The 20,369-nt window shown below is 34.9% G+C and overlaps 1 protein-coding gene across 3 annotated transcripts in view; it reads right to left on the minus strand.

The window, feature by feature from the left end:
• Positions 1 to 20,369, minus strand: part of LOC140755422 (protein scarlet) — a 33,428-nt gene that overhangs the window by 5,589 nt on the left and 7,470 nt on the right. For all 3 annotated transcript variants that reach the window (XM_073090652.1, XM_073090631.1, XM_073090640.1), the window contains exons 3-11: positions 13,992 to 14,040; positions 12,487 to 12,670; positions 8,956 to 9,108; positions 7,969 to 8,207; positions 4,717 to 4,927; positions 4,293 to 4,321; positions 3,978 to 4,083; positions 3,369 to 3,599; positions 1,060 to 1,195 (exon numbers count right to left, since the gene is read on the minus strand). In XM_073090652.1, the coding sequence (XP_072946753.1) occupies positions 1,060 to 1,195; positions 3,369 to 3,599; positions 3,978 to 4,083; positions 4,293 to 4,321; positions 4,717 to 4,927; positions 7,969 to 8,207; positions 8,956 to 9,108; positions 12,487 to 12,670; positions 13,992 to 14,040 (1,338 nt within the window). The remainder of the gene's footprint in view (positions 1 to 1,059; positions 1,196 to 3,368; positions 3,600 to 3,977; positions 4,084 to 4,292; positions 4,322 to 4,716; positions 4,928 to 7,968; positions 8,208 to 8,955; positions 9,109 to 12,486; positions 12,671 to 13,991; positions 14,041 to 20,369) is intronic.

The following is a 20,369-nucleotide window of genomic DNA, read 5'->3' on the forward strand; positions in this document are numbered from 1 at the left end:
ATATGAAAATGAGAAAAATATTCTGGAGATCATGCGATGAGATGTTATAAGAAAGTAGTTGTTGCAAACAATACGAATAGAATATAAGTAATGAAACAGGTGAATGATTAAGCATACATAAACCAAAAGCAAAATTATAATAGCACACGTAACACGTCCTAAATAGTATGAATCATAATCGTGAGTAGATTAGTTTTATGTAAATATTAATTCATGCAACGTTACATCTAACCGTTGAAGGTGAAATTACTCCCATAATAAACCAGTTTAGACATCAATTATGATTTGTGGAGAAGCTTATAAGTTCACTGTCCGAAAAAAGAGGAATCTCTTAAAGCTTTTTTTTGCTTTTGTGATCTTCTCAATGACGACTTTGTATTGTAGACCCATTCCTTGTTATACAAAGTCGAATTTATTAATAGGTACTTACAAGTAAAAATTAAAGTTGTTTCTATATTTCACTGTTACACGTCAACAACCAGTCAATTACAACATAGAAATATTAATATCCAGTCACTTAATAATTTTAAGATATTTATAGTCGATATCAGATAAATCTCTAAAGTAACATGCATAAAAATATATTATTTTTTCAAGATACACACTCTACACCTACTATTCTATATTTAACTAACACTTATGTTCTGCGTCTATTAATGAAAATGTCTATAGATATTAGATACAGGTAGAGAAAGATTCGATCATTATTTTTTGGGTTAATATCGTATTATATGTATGTTGTATCTTGATTACGGACCACCTTACGAAGCTACTGCGGCGATCCTGTGTGTATTCAATAATGACTAAGTCGTTAGTTTTGCTGAACTTTGGATCATCCAAATATTTTTATCTAAGTATTTCATTATTATTCTTCTTCAAAATTTCTATGCATCTCTACAGGGTTGATTATGGAGTTGCTTGTACTTATGTTTCCAAAAATGTTGCCAATAATTCCGTTAAATCAATAAATGTTAAAAATAAATTGTGTAAACAATTTTCTACTGCGGACAAAACTTTCGAAAACGCTGAGGATACCAAAGAAATAGTTAATAAATTTACCGTAAGCATTAGCGTAGTTGGCGCAGAGCACGCAGATGAAGCTGAAGCCGAGCCAGTTCATGAAGCCGCCCTGCAGCCCCGCCACCGTGAACACCAGCGTCGCGAACAGCACCGGCTCCACTATCGCCCGCGGGATCTGCAATTGTCTCGATGCGTCACTGGAATGTACTTAACCTTGACGTTTTTTAGGGATCCGTACCCAAAGGGTAAAAACGGAACCCTATTACTAAGACTTCGCTGTCTGTCCGTCCGACATAGGGCTATATATTTTAAGGTAGAAGTATAAAACGAACAGAGTCTGCAGCCCGCATGAGCCTTAGGCTCGCTTCCAAAACCCGGTGAAACTGTGCAAGCCACTAGGGCTACCAGTAACTATACAATTTGAAAAAAAGAGTCCACATCCTGACGTGCGCAGCCACATTTGTAACCAACTCCAGATAAGATTTTAGTCCTCTCTTAGTTAATTCCTATGGCTTAACTAAGAGAGGACTATAATCTTTCTCGGCATTCCAGCTTAGTCCTAAGGGGTAGTGGCGCATCTGTGGCCTTCCTGTCCCATCTAATCCTATCTGTGGTTGATTACATATGTCCATGGGCGGCAGTAGCCACTTATCATCAGGTGAACTGCATGCTCGTCTGCTACTCGTATACAATAAAAAAAGGTGCGTACATTCTATGGATATCTGTAATCAACCCAAGACAATATTAGAGTTCTCCCTCAGTACAGTGACAGGTGTTTTGCTACCCCTAAGAACGTAGTTGGAATACCTCGAATAAGTACGTCTCCGTCAGTATTAACTCGAAACCCAGCAGTGTTTAACACGATTGTTATTAAGCAGAAATAGGTTTGGCGGTGCATCAGGAATCGAACCAACAAATGGTTTTAGATACCACATTCAGACTCCTACTTCTTAGATACCATCTTGCTGTGAAACCATAATATTTTACTGGACCAAGCCATCCAATACCAAGCCAAGACAATATTTGCTAACAAGCTTGGGAATGATTTTGCAGCATCTCTGACATTTAAAGTCTTCCATTTTTCCGTGACCTTGACTTTTCGAGTCCATTTACATGTAAGTAGCCAGCAAGCATCTGATTAAATTGTCTTATTTTAGTAGACATTGCCGCTCTAAGACATCGGTAATCAACTCCAAATCAAATTTAAGGTCCAATATGGGTACGTCGTCACCGAAGAAACGCTTCGTATATGTGCCTCTAACTCATTACATCTTCCAAGAAGATTATAGCAATGCTCAACACCACTATTAGGAGGCAGAAATAAGATATGGCGCTGGTGCTTCTTAAGTCGAACTATGAAGATCTTTAACCTAATTGAGAACTGTAAATTCTACCCGAAAATATCCAAACAAACGTCTTTCCGATTTTGTGATAAAGTACACGTTATGCAATAATTGCAACATACTTTATTATAACCTAAATTCTAGGAAATTTAATAAGGAAACTCAGTCGACAGAAGTCTAACTAGGCTAGTCTATCAAGTAATAGAAATAGGTCAGTGATTGATTTATGAAGCCTTCGATATAAAATTAATAGTTATTCATTTATTCTGTTAAACATATAATCGTGGCGATTCTACAATATCCATTAAGTTAATAGGAATTTGCGAATTAATAACGATAAAGATCTTATAGCTATAGATCTCTTGAATTAGACCACCTCGGATGTTTCTGTCACGGATCGCACCATAAATCGAACATAAAGAAGTTATCTTAAAAGATTCTTTATTTTTATTATTAATAATCATAATTTCAGAAAAAAAAGTAAAGGTTTTATTAATATACCCAAAAGCATAATAGTTACTTCGAAAATACATAAATTAAATTTTAGATAATGCTTAATATAAGTTCGTTTACAATTTGCTCTGTGAAATCGCCATAGTGCACCATTTGTTGATATACTCCAGAATATTTTAATTTCAATTTTTGAATAAGCAAACACATACTTTGGTACTCTATTACTTGGCTTTAATAATTTAAACAAACAAACAAACGCTTTATACACTCACAGCCCCACACTAAGATTTCCTGTATCGTGGGTGCCAAGGACGCATACAGAAACAAATACACAAACACCCAGACCCAGAAACAGACATCTAAATTCATCATTTAGATATCTGTCTGAAGGGGATCGAATCCGGGACCCTCTGCACGTCAGAGCGGTATGGTGACCGCTCCGCCACGCGGGTCGTCAAATTATTCTGACATTTTAACTAAGACATATTTATCTGCTACATTAAAAAAAAAACAAATGTTATATACTATGTAGGTTTCACAAATGCTACTTACCCAGAATATCATCTTCGACACATAGTACGGGAAGGGCGCGTATAACCCACTCGCAGTTTCCCGCAGCAATATGGGCAATTCGCTGGGGAACGTGATGAACACCGCGTATATGAACAGGAAGATGGTCTCCGTTATCGTCAGGTATAAGAGACCTTCTGCGTTCTGAATGTCCCGCTGGTCCAACTCTTGGAAGTGGCCGTGGTAAGGAATAGAGATTATGAGCCCCACGAACTATGGAAAAAGATTCCGAATGTAGAAGCAAGTTTTAATTGTAAAAAATGTTAGTACAAAATTTGATTTAAAATATTAAGTTTGATTTAACAAAATTGAAAGAAACTTTTACAAGTAAATTGCTGTAGATCAGCTGATCCACACATCAGAAGATCCAAATAAAACTATCAGAGAAATAAGATTGCTTGTGATAGAAAATTGAATTCTAACAATTTCTGCCTAATAATCAAATTTCGATACTTGGCAGACTAAAATTAGGTAGATTTATAATAAATAACGGGCGATAAGAATAAATTTACATAGTAATGGGAGACATATTTTAATAATATGTTTATTTTATGTAGACACGTTTAATAAAACCATTCTTGAAAGACTTACCATAAATAGCAAGAATTCAGCTATGTATATATTTTTACTGTGCTTTATAGACAATATATTTCTCCACATTAACCAGTAAAATTGTACGAAATAGTTCACCTTAACTCTGTAAAAGAGATTAAAATATAATAGCTATTAAATTAAATTAAAAGCACCAAATGAAATTAAAACAATAAAGTGATTCTTAAAAAAATAGTAAATTGCATAAGAATGTAGATTAACTAATTTGTTACTTTACTGGTATTAAAATTATCTTAATTCTGAAAATTTTATTAAAAAGCTATTTTATATTATTCAAATGAGTGTTATACTTACAGGGTTAGATAGCGTTCGAAGTGCACATTCTAAAATGGAAAATGTCAATGAGTATAATCAAATAAAAATGTACATTAGTAAAACATATGGAAGAAATCATACAAAAACGTACATAAAAATTGAAACAGGCTGGATTGAAATTTTTGACCTTTGAGAAACATTTGAAATAATAAATTCAGTAACAAAAGCGTAAATATATGAAGTATCAAGAAAGACTATCTAAGTATGTAGTTTAGTAACTTTGAAAACAATTTAAAATGAGCTGGACTAACTATTTGTTTTTTGTTATCATGGTGTATATTTATACAATTTCTTCCGTTTACTTGAGGAATAATCTAAACTCTATTACTCTACTTGAGAAAGTCTAATAATATCCTTCCTTGAGTTTATACTTGACGCAAAAATCTAAACTAAGTTTATCTACCTTTTCATCAACAGTTCCATTGAAATATTCAATTTCATCTTTAACATCGCCGACTCTGTTCTCGATGGCCACGGCTATGTCGGACCGTTGGTATTCGTTACAAATCCTTCTGATCCTCTCTCGACTTTCCATTTCTTTCTCTGTTTCAATGCCTAAGAGACTCACGTAGTACTCCGCTGCATTGAAGCCTACTGGACATTTGAAGTTGAGGCTACGACAATAGATTAGTCACATTATTTCTTAAGCTTTTTTATTTACATAGGCCTTGTTCACTAATTGCATTTCGTATGAATTCCTATCGTATATGCCATCGACAAATACAAAGACAAAAACACAAACAGGCAAAAGCACGGAAGTTAATTTTTCCTAAGGCATAGGGCCGGGGATTGAATCCGAGACTCCCTGCGATTTAAACGGTTTTAATGTCGTAAGTGAAAAGAATATGCCATACGGATATGGAAATACGATTTGTAGAGTCGCTCTCATTATCTTTGCAAATAGACAAAAATGTACTACACACATTACCTACCGAGTATGACTGCCTTTGAATGAGAAACATACTGAATGTTATGACACAAAGTAATTCGAGGGTTTAATTTGACAAAAAATCGAATAGGCTCATCCCATTAAAATGAATGTTTGGACATAACATCATAATCAACCTTTCATGTTTGATAGACAGGTCGTGTTAGATTTTCGTTCCCATATCCCAAGGGGTAATTGAAGATATACAAGAGGTCAAAAAAGTTAATTGTAGGGTATGTATTTAGTAGTATTATAAAATATGAGAGAGTTGAACATTTAAAGGACAGAAAACAAAAGGAAAATTTGTTTTTGATCATATTTATCCAGGTATTGTTAAATTAAAAACTGACAAAGGAAAAACAATAGTGAAAATGTTTTAAAAAAATAGATTCATTGTTAGCGCGTCTTACATAAAAACACGACATACATTGAAAGAAAAAGAAATTATAATAAATGTAGCTAAAGTTATATACATGGTCACATGGTCTATATGATACGAGTATTTTACGCGAGTTAAAACAGTTTAAAATTTGAATATCTTATCAAATTATATGAATATTTATGTAAAATATGTGGAATATTCACATATAAATCTCTCATTTCAATATATTCACTACTAGATTTCCATTTACAGATCCGCCTTTTTTGCAGTATGAATTTCATAACTTTGAGTTACTTAAATTAAATAAACACAATTTTTTCATTATAATTATGAAAATAAAAACGGTCTCAGTTGTTTTGTACATCTGCCCTTTTGTACCTTTATTTTAAGAGGTGTTGCAATAAATTTTAAATAAATAAAAATAATACCGTGGACCAAGTTTTGAATCTAGGATCTTCAAAATATTATTCGCGTACTAAAAAAAGTATAGTATTAATATATCATATTATTATACGGTATTTTTGCGACCACAAAATGATATGACATTTCGCACATAATAATAACGTATGTTACAAAAATACAATATTTTTATTTAAATGCGCTTTTCTGTTATGGGAAATTATTCATACTCTCAAATTCAAGAGGATGTAATAATTATATTAATTTTTAACATATATTTAAATTAATAATTTTATGACAATTTAAGCAATTCCAATAAAAATGGTTTATCTAGTTTATAATATCATAATTTAGTTTTATTTCCCTTTTATTTAAATAATAATATATCATCACAACAACATTTATTTAAAAATCAATCTAATTAGAAAACACAGAACCTTTTATATTCCCATATTAGTTTTTCTACACATTCTTTATAACAGGTTTGTGTGGAGCTTCCGCGATTATAACAATTCTCGTCGATATCATTATGGTCTAAGATCCGAAGCTTAATCGAACTGGACCGAGCTGATAATAGAATGAAACTCATTTTATAATGAAATTAGTACATTGGGTAATACATTAAAAATGGGTTTGCTAAAAAAATCCTGGACAGGATAATTTTAATTATTTTTTGAAAAATTAAAATTTAATTAAAAATTAAATTTTGCAACATCAAGATAATAAGAAAATTCTATTCTGAGTGAATGTTAAAAACATACAGAATGTGCAGGCTTTGGGTTGCCTATTATTTACGTGGACGAACTACTGGGTTGTCAGGTATAAACACTACAGGTATTTCGCTGGCAACTACTTTCACTCATGATGATAATAGATAAAATTTTATACCAGTAGAAGCGCTGTTTTATTGTGAACACGTTGATATAGGGTTGTCTGCAAAATGAAAATTAATTTTTCAAAAAAAAAAAAAATTATCCTGTCCATGATTTTTTTAGCAAACCCATTTTTAATGTATTACCCAATGTACTAATTTCGTTATAAAATGAGTTTCATTATATTATCAGCTCGGTGCAGTTCGACTTAGCTTCGGATCTTCTACTATTATAACACGATGCATATTGAGTGACAGTCACATAAGCCGTATAAGCGCATAATATAAAAGAAATGTCTTGGTATGTCTGTTTGTAAATGCACTAAAAGCGAATTTCAATAAACACATCTTTTGATTGACACGTTTGATATTTTTGAGTATTTACGCCTTTTGACGGCTTACCATCATCATCGTCGTCGTCCACATTATATCCAACTACGAGTATAATCATGTAGATATGCTACAGTTAGCTTTTGATAAAGGTGACTTTAATTGCGTACAGGCAGTCTTAAAACTTATGTCCGTAATAATTTTTCAGGGATCACGACCAAATATGACAATTTTAGTATGAAGTAGAAGTAATTGTTAAAGACGTCCATTGATTGACAATACATTGGATAGATTGATTATTACTAACAGGCAATAATTGTCAGAATTAGTAACATGTCACCTGTCACCGATCAATAAGTGAAATTCCGTGTGAACTGGTTTCTGATGGCCACAGGCATGAAACACTTAACATTGGTAACTCTTAAGTAACATTGGTATAGTCCGCGCCAAACTGCTAGTCCGCTCTGAATATAGAAATGAGTCGCGTCGCAACAACAAATTTTAGATATTATCGGGACGAGGACAACGCGGGACGCCCCCGGCACTCTCCGCTGCCCGCTCTCGCCAGCGGGGGCATAGCTGCGTTAGTGTGCCTTTACTGTTGCTACGGAGTATAAGCTTGTAGTTGTGTTCGACCTGATTGGCTCTCTGACTACGATGCAACAACTTCAGAGCGGACTAGCAGTTTAGCGCGGACTATAACAAATTCCGGTTCCAAAAAAAATATATACTTTAAGGTACTTACGAAGCGAAGAATTGATCGGCCTGCTCAATAGTCCCTTGAAACGCGATTCTTCCATTCGCAAGCAATACCACTTGATGGAACAGCTCGAAGACGCCCGAGGCGGGCTGGTGCACGGAGCAGATGACGAGCTTGCCGCCGGTGGCCAGCCGCCGCAGTCTGGAGACCACGGCGCTGGCCGCCGAGCTGTCCAGCCCCGTTGTGGGCTCGTCGCAGAATAAGATCGGCGGGTCGTTCAGTAGCTGTTTGGATTTTTTACTTACTTACTTATTGTTCGACACATCACTTTTGTTGACGACCAGCACTACCTAGCTGTCATTTAGACAAATAGATTCGGCGCGCTTTTCAGTGAATGAACAATATGGATCATTCGTAAGTTCGTTGTAGGTACGTATTAAAAGTTCAAATAGTTTTTACAAAGTTATCTATTGTAGAAATCAAAAATGTATTTGTATTTGTACTATTAATTACATTTTCAAGTGCATGAACATTTTGCAGTTTACCAGCGTTGGTAGCGCTGTTATCGCTAAGCTTTTTCTGCCTTATACTAGTACTTTTAAGCATTATACTTATTATCCAAGGTTCTAATCTCCGCACTTGGATTTTATCCTTAATTAGAGAATATAGAAAATATAATTACTTTCTGAACAACGACTGACTGTCGATCGCTATTAAGAAACCTAAAAATTTGTTTCGCGATATTTGACTATTCTTTTATATAAAAAAAAGATATATTTAGCTATTAACAACATCTCTGCGATATTTATTATTCATATTTAAATATGTTTATTTTTATATTTGTTTATTATATTTATAGGATTTTTAAGTAACAAATATCTTCACAAATAACTGCAGGATAACTTATATTTATAATTATTTCATAAGTTTTTTATCTTAATTTCAGGAAAATTTCCAATCACGTCAATCTTTTTAAGATAACAAGAAAAAATAGATAAATCTACTCTTTAGAAAATTACAAATATAACATACCTGTACAGCCAAAGACACCCTCTTCCTCTCGCCGCCGGATAGAGCCTTCAGTTTAGTGCGGTTGCAGTTGACCACACCGAGTTCTCCGAGCAGCTGGTGCACGCGCCTCGCCCGCGCTGCGCTGGTTGATCGCTTATCCATCATTAGACGAGCCTTGGGGAGACATTTTTACGTAGAATAGGTGACAGAATTTAGGAATCCAAGAATAACAGTCATTATAATAGTGAAAAAATATGTTGGAAAGGTTCTAAGAAATGTTCCAGTTTAAATAAAAACTTAAAGATTAATTATATTTTCAATAAAATAAAAGATAGATTACTGCAGTGGGCCATGATGTCTGAAACGCGAATCACCATGCTAATAATGACATCATCGTATTGCTTGAACTTTTCTATGCAATATCGAGGCAAGACGTCATGGTGACAAGAGCAATTGGAGCGGTAGCAGGAGTCTGTCACGCAAAGAATCTGTTCTAGGACTATTATAGATGTTCGTTTTTCTCTTTGTATCTGTATGTGCGAGTTTCGCAGTTGTTTTGATGAAATGATATTTTATGAGATACTTAGAAAAAAGAGATTACTTACGATTTCTACCAGCAAAACTCTATATATTTTCATGATGACATTAGGTCTTTGCAGCTATATTTACTGATTTGCTTATTATTTATTCTTTGGACTTTTTATAACCCCGCAAAGAATATGAAACGTAAAGTCGGCAAGTAGTGTTTATGTTGTTCACAAACGGATTTCGTTAAACTCACGCTTGACTAAAGTTACCAGACCCAATTCGTCGATGGGTGTAATGAACTCAAGGATCGAATATATTTTGCCTGAATAACAAAGTTAATGATTTTTCGAACCTTTAATGGATAAGATTAGAGAATACGAATTACTATTTAAATTTGTATTAAAATGTAAATTAATGGATGAGTGTATAAAATTGTTTCATAATGTCTATGATGTCCACTATTCATGTTATATATTATTATATGGGGGGGGGGGGGCACAAACAAATCCAAAGAGAAGCAAACAAATCCAAAGGCAAGCAAACAAAGTTAGAAAATAGACCAAGATCAAAAAACCCTATACGCCGATTGGGTGTGCTTGCTGTGCTAATTTTGTGGATTTTTTTGTAATACTGAAGTACACACAACAACAACAACAACAACAACAATAACAACAATATCTCTAATCAACCCCAGATAAGACTACATTCATACCTGCATATCGCAATTACACCCATTAAAGCGAAACGGAGCAGCGCTTATCAATGCCACTATGAGGCAGAAATAGAAATGATGATGGTGCCTTAAGAGTCGACCCAGAAAGAATTCTAACGCCTTTCCATATTATTTTTGCGTCTGTTTATTTAGACCCTTTACTTTCACGACCCCTGAGGACTAAGCTGGAACGCCTCGGAAAAGTATGTCTCCCTTACCACACCCTTCAAAACGGAACACAGCAGCGCTTAACACTGCTGGTATTAGGCAGAAATAGGTGTGGCGGTGGTGCTGGCGGAGCCGAACCTCAAATGTTCTACCACCTTTAAACTAACCACCACCTTTAATAATTATTTATTAAAGGTGGTATTAGAAATTATTTATTACTAGCTATAACGGTGAAAAAAAACTTCAAGAGGAACTACACGCCTGAAAGTACATACCAAATTGAAATAAAGTTTGAGTGTAAAATCTACCAATTCGCACTTAGCCCGCGCGGCGGACTGTGCCCTAATGTTTCTCATTCTGGGAGTATACCCAGCAGTTGGACAATAATGGATATATTTATAAGCCATGTTATTATACACAATAGGCTGTAGTAGATTGGTATGTTTAAGAGTAGGTACACAATTTTGTAAGAATGTTTATAATGACATTGACCATTTCCATGAATCCAATAAAACGCGCGTTCATTCATTATTCATTAATTTTATTGGGTTAATTAGGTATGATACTTAGTATAACGATGGCTTTTTTCTCAATGACGGCATCCGAACAGTTTTTACCATTTAAATGGGTCAGATTTCATAATGATCACGTTACGAGTAAATTTTTAAGAATATTTTTAGATAACATCTTGTTAACGTTGTGCGTCGTCTCATACATATTGAAAACTTATATCTGTCGTTTCTACTTTGAATATGTTCATTAGAACTTAAACAGCGTTGTACACTTATAATATATAGCTGTGCATAGGAGCCCACCAACTCCCGTTATAAATAAATTTTAACTAACTTCTGCCTACCACAGTCAGAAATTTGACAATTAGGCAAATCTTGTCAAATTTCGAACTCCAGTATTATATTCGAAATTATTACTTACTAACGGGAGTAAGATGGATTGATAGAATAGATTTCATTTGACAAAATTTTTGTTTGGATATACTAAAGGAAAACTATCTCATACAAGTTTGATTAAAAATGTCTATCATCTCGTCAATTACATCAAAACATATTTACTACGATTTAAGACAGTACCAATTACCAATAATCATTTTGTAGTCTACAATCATCATTATTAATACAATCTACAAATAAATGTTTTATTATGTCAATATAAAAAATAAATAACGTTTTTGTAAATCGTTATAACAGGTAGTAACATTAATGGAGACATTAATGTACGCATATTTTTCTTAAATTGGTCACTAAAGTAGCCAAATAGAGCAGTAAGGCATTTTTTTCTAGAATAGAATTAACATGTTCTTTAGCACTCGTAGTCGTAGTCTTTAATTTTCCAATCCCAATAATAAAATAAATGTCCAAGCGTGACAATGTCATAATCCATAATGGTGCATTTACTGTTACAATAGAAGACAATAATGGATTGATAATAGACAGTAATTTCCGATTCTTATAGCGTAAAGTTTATCGTCCACAGATCAGTTGTCTCCAACATGAAAGGTGTTGTAGAAATACCTTAACATTTTACAGATACAACCCTACAGTTTGACTCTAGATCCTAGAGGCTCCACTTTAGCCTTTACCCTCACAATCTAAATATACATAACTCAAAGGTGACTGACTGACATAGTGATCTATCAACGCACAGCCCAAACCACTGGACGGATCGGGCTGAAATTTGGCATGCAGGTAGATGTTATGACGTAGGCATCCGCTAAGAAAGGATTTTAATCAATTCTACCCCTATACCTACCTATACCGGGATAAAATAGGGGATGAAAATATTACTTCGTAACGCAAGCGAAGCCGCGTGTAAAAGCTCGTAGTTTATAACTGTTTAACTGCTGTTTTCTGGTTTGAAGAGCACGCTAAGGTTAATAAGCTATTCCATCTTTACCCTAAGGGCACAGGAGGTACGGGCCCAGAGCCCCGATATATAGAAATGTTTGGGGACTATTAATGCTCAAACAACTTTAAGCCTGCTGTTTGTCTGTCCAGGTTAAATTTCACAACGATTAATTCAATTTTGACATTACTTATATAGGCATGTAGAGGATTACATTACATTTACTATTCAAACATCCTGAAAATCGTAGGTACTAATGCATATCTCCGTCTACGGGTACTCACCATAAATTCCATATGTTCAGCGACAGTCAAGTCTTCGATCGCCAGGTCTTCCTGGGGCACAAAGCCAGATATCCTCGCGATGAGGTCAGCGCCAGCCAGCCTCCCGTTCAGCATCAGATAACCCGTCATCGCGCTCTTATCTCGGCGGCTGATTGCGGCGAGCAAAGTGGTCTTGCCGGCTCCACTAAAGATAAAATACTTCGTTAGCACAAAAGTTACTGTATGCCATCGAAGATAAAACATCATGTTAGCCATATGGGCCTCTGTAGGTATACCAGTTGGCGCAGGAAGTTGTGAATGAAAGTAATGTTTTTGGTAGTTTTCAGCCGTACTATGAGACAAGGTGTTATTGTTATTGTTAGTTATTGTTGACTAATTAGTTGCAGATTATTAAAGCATGTTTTTTCGCTTAAACCATTTATTCATGTTTCAACATCTCCGTCCAAATATTTTCTAAATTGAATATTTCGTATGTAAGGTTAAAAGAGGTAAACGGCCCGTAATATAGATATCAAAACAAACATAAAGAAGTTTCTCAATACAAAGTTACCATAGTAGAGTCACTGCCTGATGTATGATAACGACCCACGTGGTAGAGCGGTCACCATACCGGTTTTATACGAAAGTTCTAGGTTATATCTCACATAAAGATAATAATGCATTAGATTTAAGTTCAGAGAGCTGTATCGTCGTTGTGTGTCTCGGTGGTACCGGAAATCTTATAGTAGACATGAGGAAGACTCGTTCGAGATTTTGAGACTATTTTTGGAGGATTATTTTGAAAGGTCGTAGAGCCAATACGGTTAGATGAGGGAGGTACCATTGCCACACCCATTTCTAGCGTAGTATTTCTGTGGAAAAGTATTGCGGCGCCAGGTAGATATTCTATATAGAGTTCCAGTTCTAGTATATGAAGTTGGTCACAGATGTCAGTACAACTCTAATCAAGAAAAATAATACAAAAAGCTCCAGCACTCGGTTACTCATGGTAAAGCAAGTTTAATAATTTCTACCCATAACTTCCTTTGAATTCAAACCCCGGACGCGAAGCGTGAGAAATGGAGTTTAAAGTAAATAATACTAAGATAAGCCGTGGGAAATAGATAAGTAAGTAATTAAATTAACATTAAAATACAGTTTCGTGTGACGCGTGTATTTGGACATCATATTATCCAGGCCACATCCTATAAGTATTGTATTGTATGGTAGAACTATGTGTTCTACCACATTTATATAAGATTAGAGTATAGCTGAGGAGCATGCAGTTCACTGCCGCATATGGATATTTGAAATTATCTCCGTAGAAGCCTGAAGCGCGTTCAAGATATAATGTAAGTCAGCCGACATCCGCCTAGCCATCGAAATACAAAAACTGCTTCTCGTTAAACATAGGGCATACCTACGAGTTCTGGCGCCTTTAAAGAATGTTATTGTCTATGTAATTAAAAGTCAATTTATTATCTATTTTTCGGATTCCTTGTAACTAAGAAATGTTGTTTAATTACCTTGAACCCATTAAAGCTACTAAGTTTCCAGACGAGACCACGCCATTAACTGGAAAAAAGATAAAATAACACATTATAATTTTATTGCATTATTTAAAACAGTTTTCACATAAAACCGTAAAGCATGAAATCTTATATCTGTCGTTTTAACACGTAGAATAAGTGTCCATTCACACACACCACACCGACAGAGGATAAGCTGTTACGTGTGCAAAGTATTGCTGCAGCATCTTGTAGCTTTGCGGTGACTACAAAACTTGTTTTTGATATAGAGTGGCCGACTTCTCATGTGCACTGTTGCTAGTTGTTGCGTTGTAGAAATGTAGTCAGTATCGTCCGTATCGATTTGCATGAAGATATATGGTCAGTGTAAAGAAAACTATGAATTTTCCTATTATGCGCGCGCGAACGCTGTGTCGATGTGGCGTATTGTGGTATGTATGAATAGGTACTATACACATCGCTGTTATAACCTGTTAAGTTAAATGTCACGAAATGCGTACGTTGTCTTCAACATAATGCAAACATAGGCATGGTGGGGTATAACACGCTGGAACTACGACGTGACGTTGCCTTATTAAACTATGTCGTACAACTTATTAGGGGCAAGCTGCATAACCCAACAGTACTTGAGCTGATCATGCTGAACGTCCCAGACGGCTACGTTTGGTCGAGAAGACGGAAGCTGTTCGCAACACCAAAGTGTAGGCTCTCGTTCGGGAAGGAGTCTTCCTTGCTTAAAGCAGTGACACTGCTCAACGGTTTACTGACTTGGAACCCAGCAGTAGATGTTTTTTTTACACCAATTGCCGTATTTCGCAGGACGGCAGGGGAATTTCTCGAGAAGCTTGACAAACGAATTAGATAAAGTCTGTTATGTTTGCCTAAGCTATGTATATAAAGTTGAATAAATAAATAAATAATATAGATAACATTTATTGTTACGACAGTTAATAATATATTCGTTTTCAGCTACGCCCATCGAAATCGGTATTATATCTTCATACTATTATATCATATTACTACTACACGTTATATCCTACTAAATAGTGGCAAGATTAGTTATAAGAATGGTTATTACTGGTTATTTTGGTGAAATATGCTCCAGACTTCCCTTAATTGTGGGGAGATCAGTGCCCCCAGTAAGGTGACCTAAACTTAAAGCATGTGGGCGCGCCGGTAGGTAGATCTACAATGGTATTTCGATTCAACTAATTTAACCAATATTTATAAAAATTATAGTTAAAATAATTAAACGAATAAGCGTTAATGCCACCACAGTAACAATAACACCCAAGCAAAATACCAAACAGTTCAGAGCACCACCGTGCCGTGCCCACTATTGGACAACTTCTGATCTGTTGACAGTTGCGCGCCCCTTTTTTATACCATGATACAGGCAGCCAATTGTTAATACGGAGCGGTAGTTCGAAATTAATATCATGTGATTTTAAAAACGGAATATTTATATATATGAAATGAAGCATTCTCCCACACGGCCATTCTGACGAGCAGCCGTTACGGCTCGCGAACAAAAGTTTAAAAAAATCAAATTCAATAATATTAAAGAAGTGGATAAACTACTTTAGATTCGCGGATAATATAGTCTCAATTTTAACCACAGAAGCCAAATCTCATGGTACACAAAACACGTGACTTTAATTGGTTAACCCCATAACCGGTGTCTAATAGTGTAAATAAATGGTCGTGTCACATGAAAAGAACTGCCAAATCACATGGCTGATGTCAAGTCACATGACATCATAAATTCGCTAAGTCACATAGCTTACGTACATAATTGATTATTATCTGAAAAGAATTGCCAAATCACATGGCTGATGTCAAGTCACATGACATCATAAATTCGCTAAGTTACATAGCGTACGTACATAATTGATTATTTCCTGAAAAGAATTGCCAAATCACATGGCTAATGTCAAGTCACATGACATCATAAATTCGCTAAGTCACATAGCTTACGTACATAATTGATTATTATCTGAAAAGAATTGCCAAATCACATGGCTGATGTCAAGTCACATGACATCATAAATTCGCTAAGTCACATAGCGTACGTACATAATTGATTATTTCCTAAAAAGAATTGCCAAATCACATGGCTAATGTCAAGTCACATGACATCATAAATTCGCTAAGTCACATAGCTTACGTACGTAATTGATTATTATCTGAAAAGAATTGCCAAATCACATGGCTGATGTCAAGTCACATGACATCATAAATTCGCTAAGTCACATAACGTACGTACATAATTGATTATTCCCTGAAAAGAATTGCCAAGTCACATGGCACTCGGGTTATTATCAAACATAAACATGACTGTTGGCCAGACAATCATCGATATGCAAGACAATCCCGATAACACTGAACTTACAATCCACATACCGTTCCAAAGTTCGCAGGTACTCAAGAGAAACAAAAGTTTTTACCAGATTTTTGACTGTCGATACTGTCATTGCTTCACAGGGTTCACAGTCATCTGACATGTCCAAATAGTTTACTTTCCATAGCACATGTTCTCGTAGTCTGAAAACACATTACATTATATGTATAGTCAATAATTATAAACGATATAACGAGAGAGCTCCGCGTTTCGTTCATGGTTTGAGAGTAAAATCTACAGATCTTTTCGTTTGGCTCGCTTAAATCTATGGCATAGTCTTCTGCATCGCCAAACGTACACTGGGTAGACTCCAGATACCCTTGAGAATATATTTCCCGATGTGTAGTTCTTCACGATGTCTTCCTTTACCGAATTTGTTATAATGTGTCTGACTATCTCAGACAGGATTTCTTGAAAATCATTAATGCCTTTTAAGTTAGCTCATTTGACTATGACAGAATTTTATAAGAAACTATTCGAGACCTGCTCAAAACCATGCACGAGTGCTTTTCTTATTTAGAACTGTAAACAAATAAGCTGTAACAAGCATAAAAATAAAAAAGTAAAAGTTAATTTCAAACCGAAAAACCTAATGTCTACAACACAAATGTGTGAAAATAATAATAAAGTGAATTGTCACGTTCAAAACAGTTTTAATGTCAACTTTACATACAGTAAAGAAAATATCAGAGCAGCAAGTACTCCGTGGTCGTTATTCTTAATAAAATAATTAAAATACTATTGCCTTACCATAACATGAGCTATAGTTCGTACCGTTCATGTGATGACGTCAAATGCCAACGAAATAACACTCTGAAGTCCACAGTTACATTACAACGAAAACCAGGTCATTAAACGTAAAAAGTTATTGGAGTCATCCTACCTTCATTATATTATTTACCTTATATCATTTTACTTTTACCTTGAATTTTACAATTACCTTCGTTTGTGCGATAGGCATTGCTGCAAACAAAGTCTTTACCACACAATAATGATCACACATTGCAGAGTCCAATTTGACAGTAGTGTATGTACTCTTGTCTCTGTTTCTTTTTGCAGTATTCGATTTTTCGAATTTTATCAGAACTTGCAGTAGGTATATAATTGCTCGTCCGAACCTGACTTTGACTTATAAATCTGCAAAGATATACATTTTAATTAGTAGAATAACAAACAGCGGTCGAAACAGTATGAACACAAAATAATAACGAATATTTTCTGGTATGAACCGCAAGTTCCAATACAATTTCTGATAATAATAGAATTACCTATTTCAATTTAATATAACACACACGTTACAGTATCTGTTATCACCAAATGTGAATAACTTCCAAAAGTTATTGTAATTAACCATTTGCAAGAATAATAAGTATACCTACAAATACCGTTATTTCGTCCCGGATTGATTTATACATAATATTCGCTCACACACAAAAACTTTAAACCAAATTTTAGAAGTAGCAGACAAGCATGCAGTCCACCTGATGGTAAGTGGCTACTGAGGCCCATCAATATCTTCAACACAGCAGAGCCTAACACTGCTGTATGGTATTGGTATTGCCGGACCATAAAAGTTTCTACCACCTTTATAACCTTTATCTGCTTGAGTGTAACGACGACAAAATTATGAATAGGAGAAAAACACGCCGAATTGCTTCGTATAATATAAACATTGCGTGCGTGAATATTCTGAATTTGTCATATCCACAGCCGTATATCTAGACGTAATGTCGTCATCTACACAGTTACAAAACTAAATAAAATAACAATAAACTCCTTATGTCAATGAATAATTAAAACATTTAGATTGTTAGCTAGATTACATGATGGTATAGTTGACTTACCACTGTTAAAGTATTCACTAAAGGTACCAACATAATATAACCACACGTAAAGTCTAGGATCGTGATGTACGTCATCTCGAAAGGTATTATTTACTATGACACAAAATAAGAAATAAGATCCAATAACAATTTAAACTACTGTAAAACAAGTTCAAACTTTAAGTTATTATTAAAAATACTTGATCGACTCCGAGCGAGGCTAATGAATTGTCTTTATTAAATTAAACATTTAAACACATTTGACCGATCAAAATGCTTACAGCTTTGCACCATTATAGGAACTGTTTTTTTTTTCTACAGTCAGCTAAGCTTCGATTCTCTTTACTTCTGCAATTTTTAAAGTGAATAGCAAGTAATAGTTACACATTATGTCACAAAACAATGTTAAAAACACAGAAGACTAAATGTTTATTAATAAGTTATAACTTAATTCACCTTTTTTTTTTGCCTAGTCCAATACACCATTTGGGGTGATGCGAACGTTACCAAACTCCCTTTTCTTCAGCTTTACCTTAATGTATCCTTCGCAACTTGTAACCTTTATAAACCAATAACCAATAACCAATAACTTTAAATACACAAATTTGTAAGAGCACAAAGTCGCTTACCGATAAACAACTTACTGACTCACCACCAGAATCTAAATGTTACATTTTCATTCAATTTTGGTCCACGTCTACGGCCATCACAAGTCAAGTGTTGTTACAAAACCCCCAATAAGCAGCTTTCATTTTAGTTACAGATTCTGGGAACAAGCGCTAGGTAAATATTATTAGATAGAATCCTACTAAAAATGACAAGCGCTGGTTGAGAGTACACCTTTCAATGAGCACAATACATATCTCACTATCACGGTGTTCCAGGTGAAACTAGAAATAAAACTTACGAAATTTACGGCCATGGAATTGCGATGGCAAAAAGTATGCTACCTGATTTATCAAACCTTTTACTTCAATAATAATCTTCATTGTGACTAGTTTTATTTTAAGACGAAGTTAATTTAAGAATGTTAAATGGATTACAACGAATAGGTACATACAAAAGGGTAGATATCAGAACTTGTATTCACAATCGTAAAATATTTTTTTGCAGCGCAATAATTTAAAACAATATGATCATTGTTCATCTACTTATTGAGCATCGCCTCTTAAAGCGTTGCTATAAGTAACGAAACTGTGAAAAGCATAGTTGAAATTACTCGAATATTTTAAAAAGCCAAAACATTTCTAAAAAAATGTCGGTACCTACACGTATGATTGTTAATTTTTTCGCGCATAACCAAACATTTTCATATTAGTGATTCTTATAATCTTTAACAACTTTCAAAAAGCAAAAAATAGCAAGTTTAACAATCGAAAATATAAAAACCATTGGTTTGATCATACCGGAGCGCCAATCGTTCGCCAATGAATCTCGGCGCAAATGAGTCTTAATTACGTAGACAGTTAACATGGATGATGCTAACCACCTTCCACCTCCTCAATTTTCATACCCAAGCTTGCGGTACCCAAGCTTGCGGTTGCTTTCACACGCTTGCTAAAATAATGCACATAAAATTATTACAATATTTAGACAAACCGTACACGTTACTCACGCAACCGGTTTCATCATGTGTTTCACACACAGCTCCTCCAATGTCGAAAGCCTTGTCCATATCGCCTCCATTGCGCGTCCCAAACTGTCGTCAGGAGTACAGCCACGATAAATTCTTCAGTAGAACACTTCCTATTCACGCGGTTGATTTATCTTCTGTTACCGTTACTTTAAAACTATTACGTAATAAAAAAAAGGGCGTATCCTATCCCGATTCTGATGTGGGCGCGCCGGTAGGTAGATCTACAATGGTATTTCGATTCAACTAATTTAACCAATATTTATAAAAATTATAGTTAAAATAATTAAACGAATAAGCGTTAATGCCACCACAGTAACAATAACACCCAAGCAAAATACCAAACAGTTCAGAGCACCACCGTGCCGTGCCCACTATTGGACAACTTCTGATCTGTTGACAGTTGCGCGCCCCTTTTTTATACCATGATACAGGTAGCCAATTGTTAATACGGAGCGGTAGTTCGAAATTAATATCATGTGATTTTAAAAACGGAATATTTATATATATGAAATGAA

The sequence above is a fragment of the Epargyreus clarus genome, unplaced genomic scaffold, assembly GCF_041222505.1.
Source record: "Epargyreus clarus isolate Ecla_fem2 unplaced genomic scaffold, WU_Ecla_fem_2.2 ptg000003l, whole genome shotgun sequence".
Classification (NCBI taxonomy): domain Eukaryota; kingdom Metazoa; phylum Arthropoda; class Insecta; order Lepidoptera; family Hesperiidae; genus Epargyreus; species Epargyreus clarus.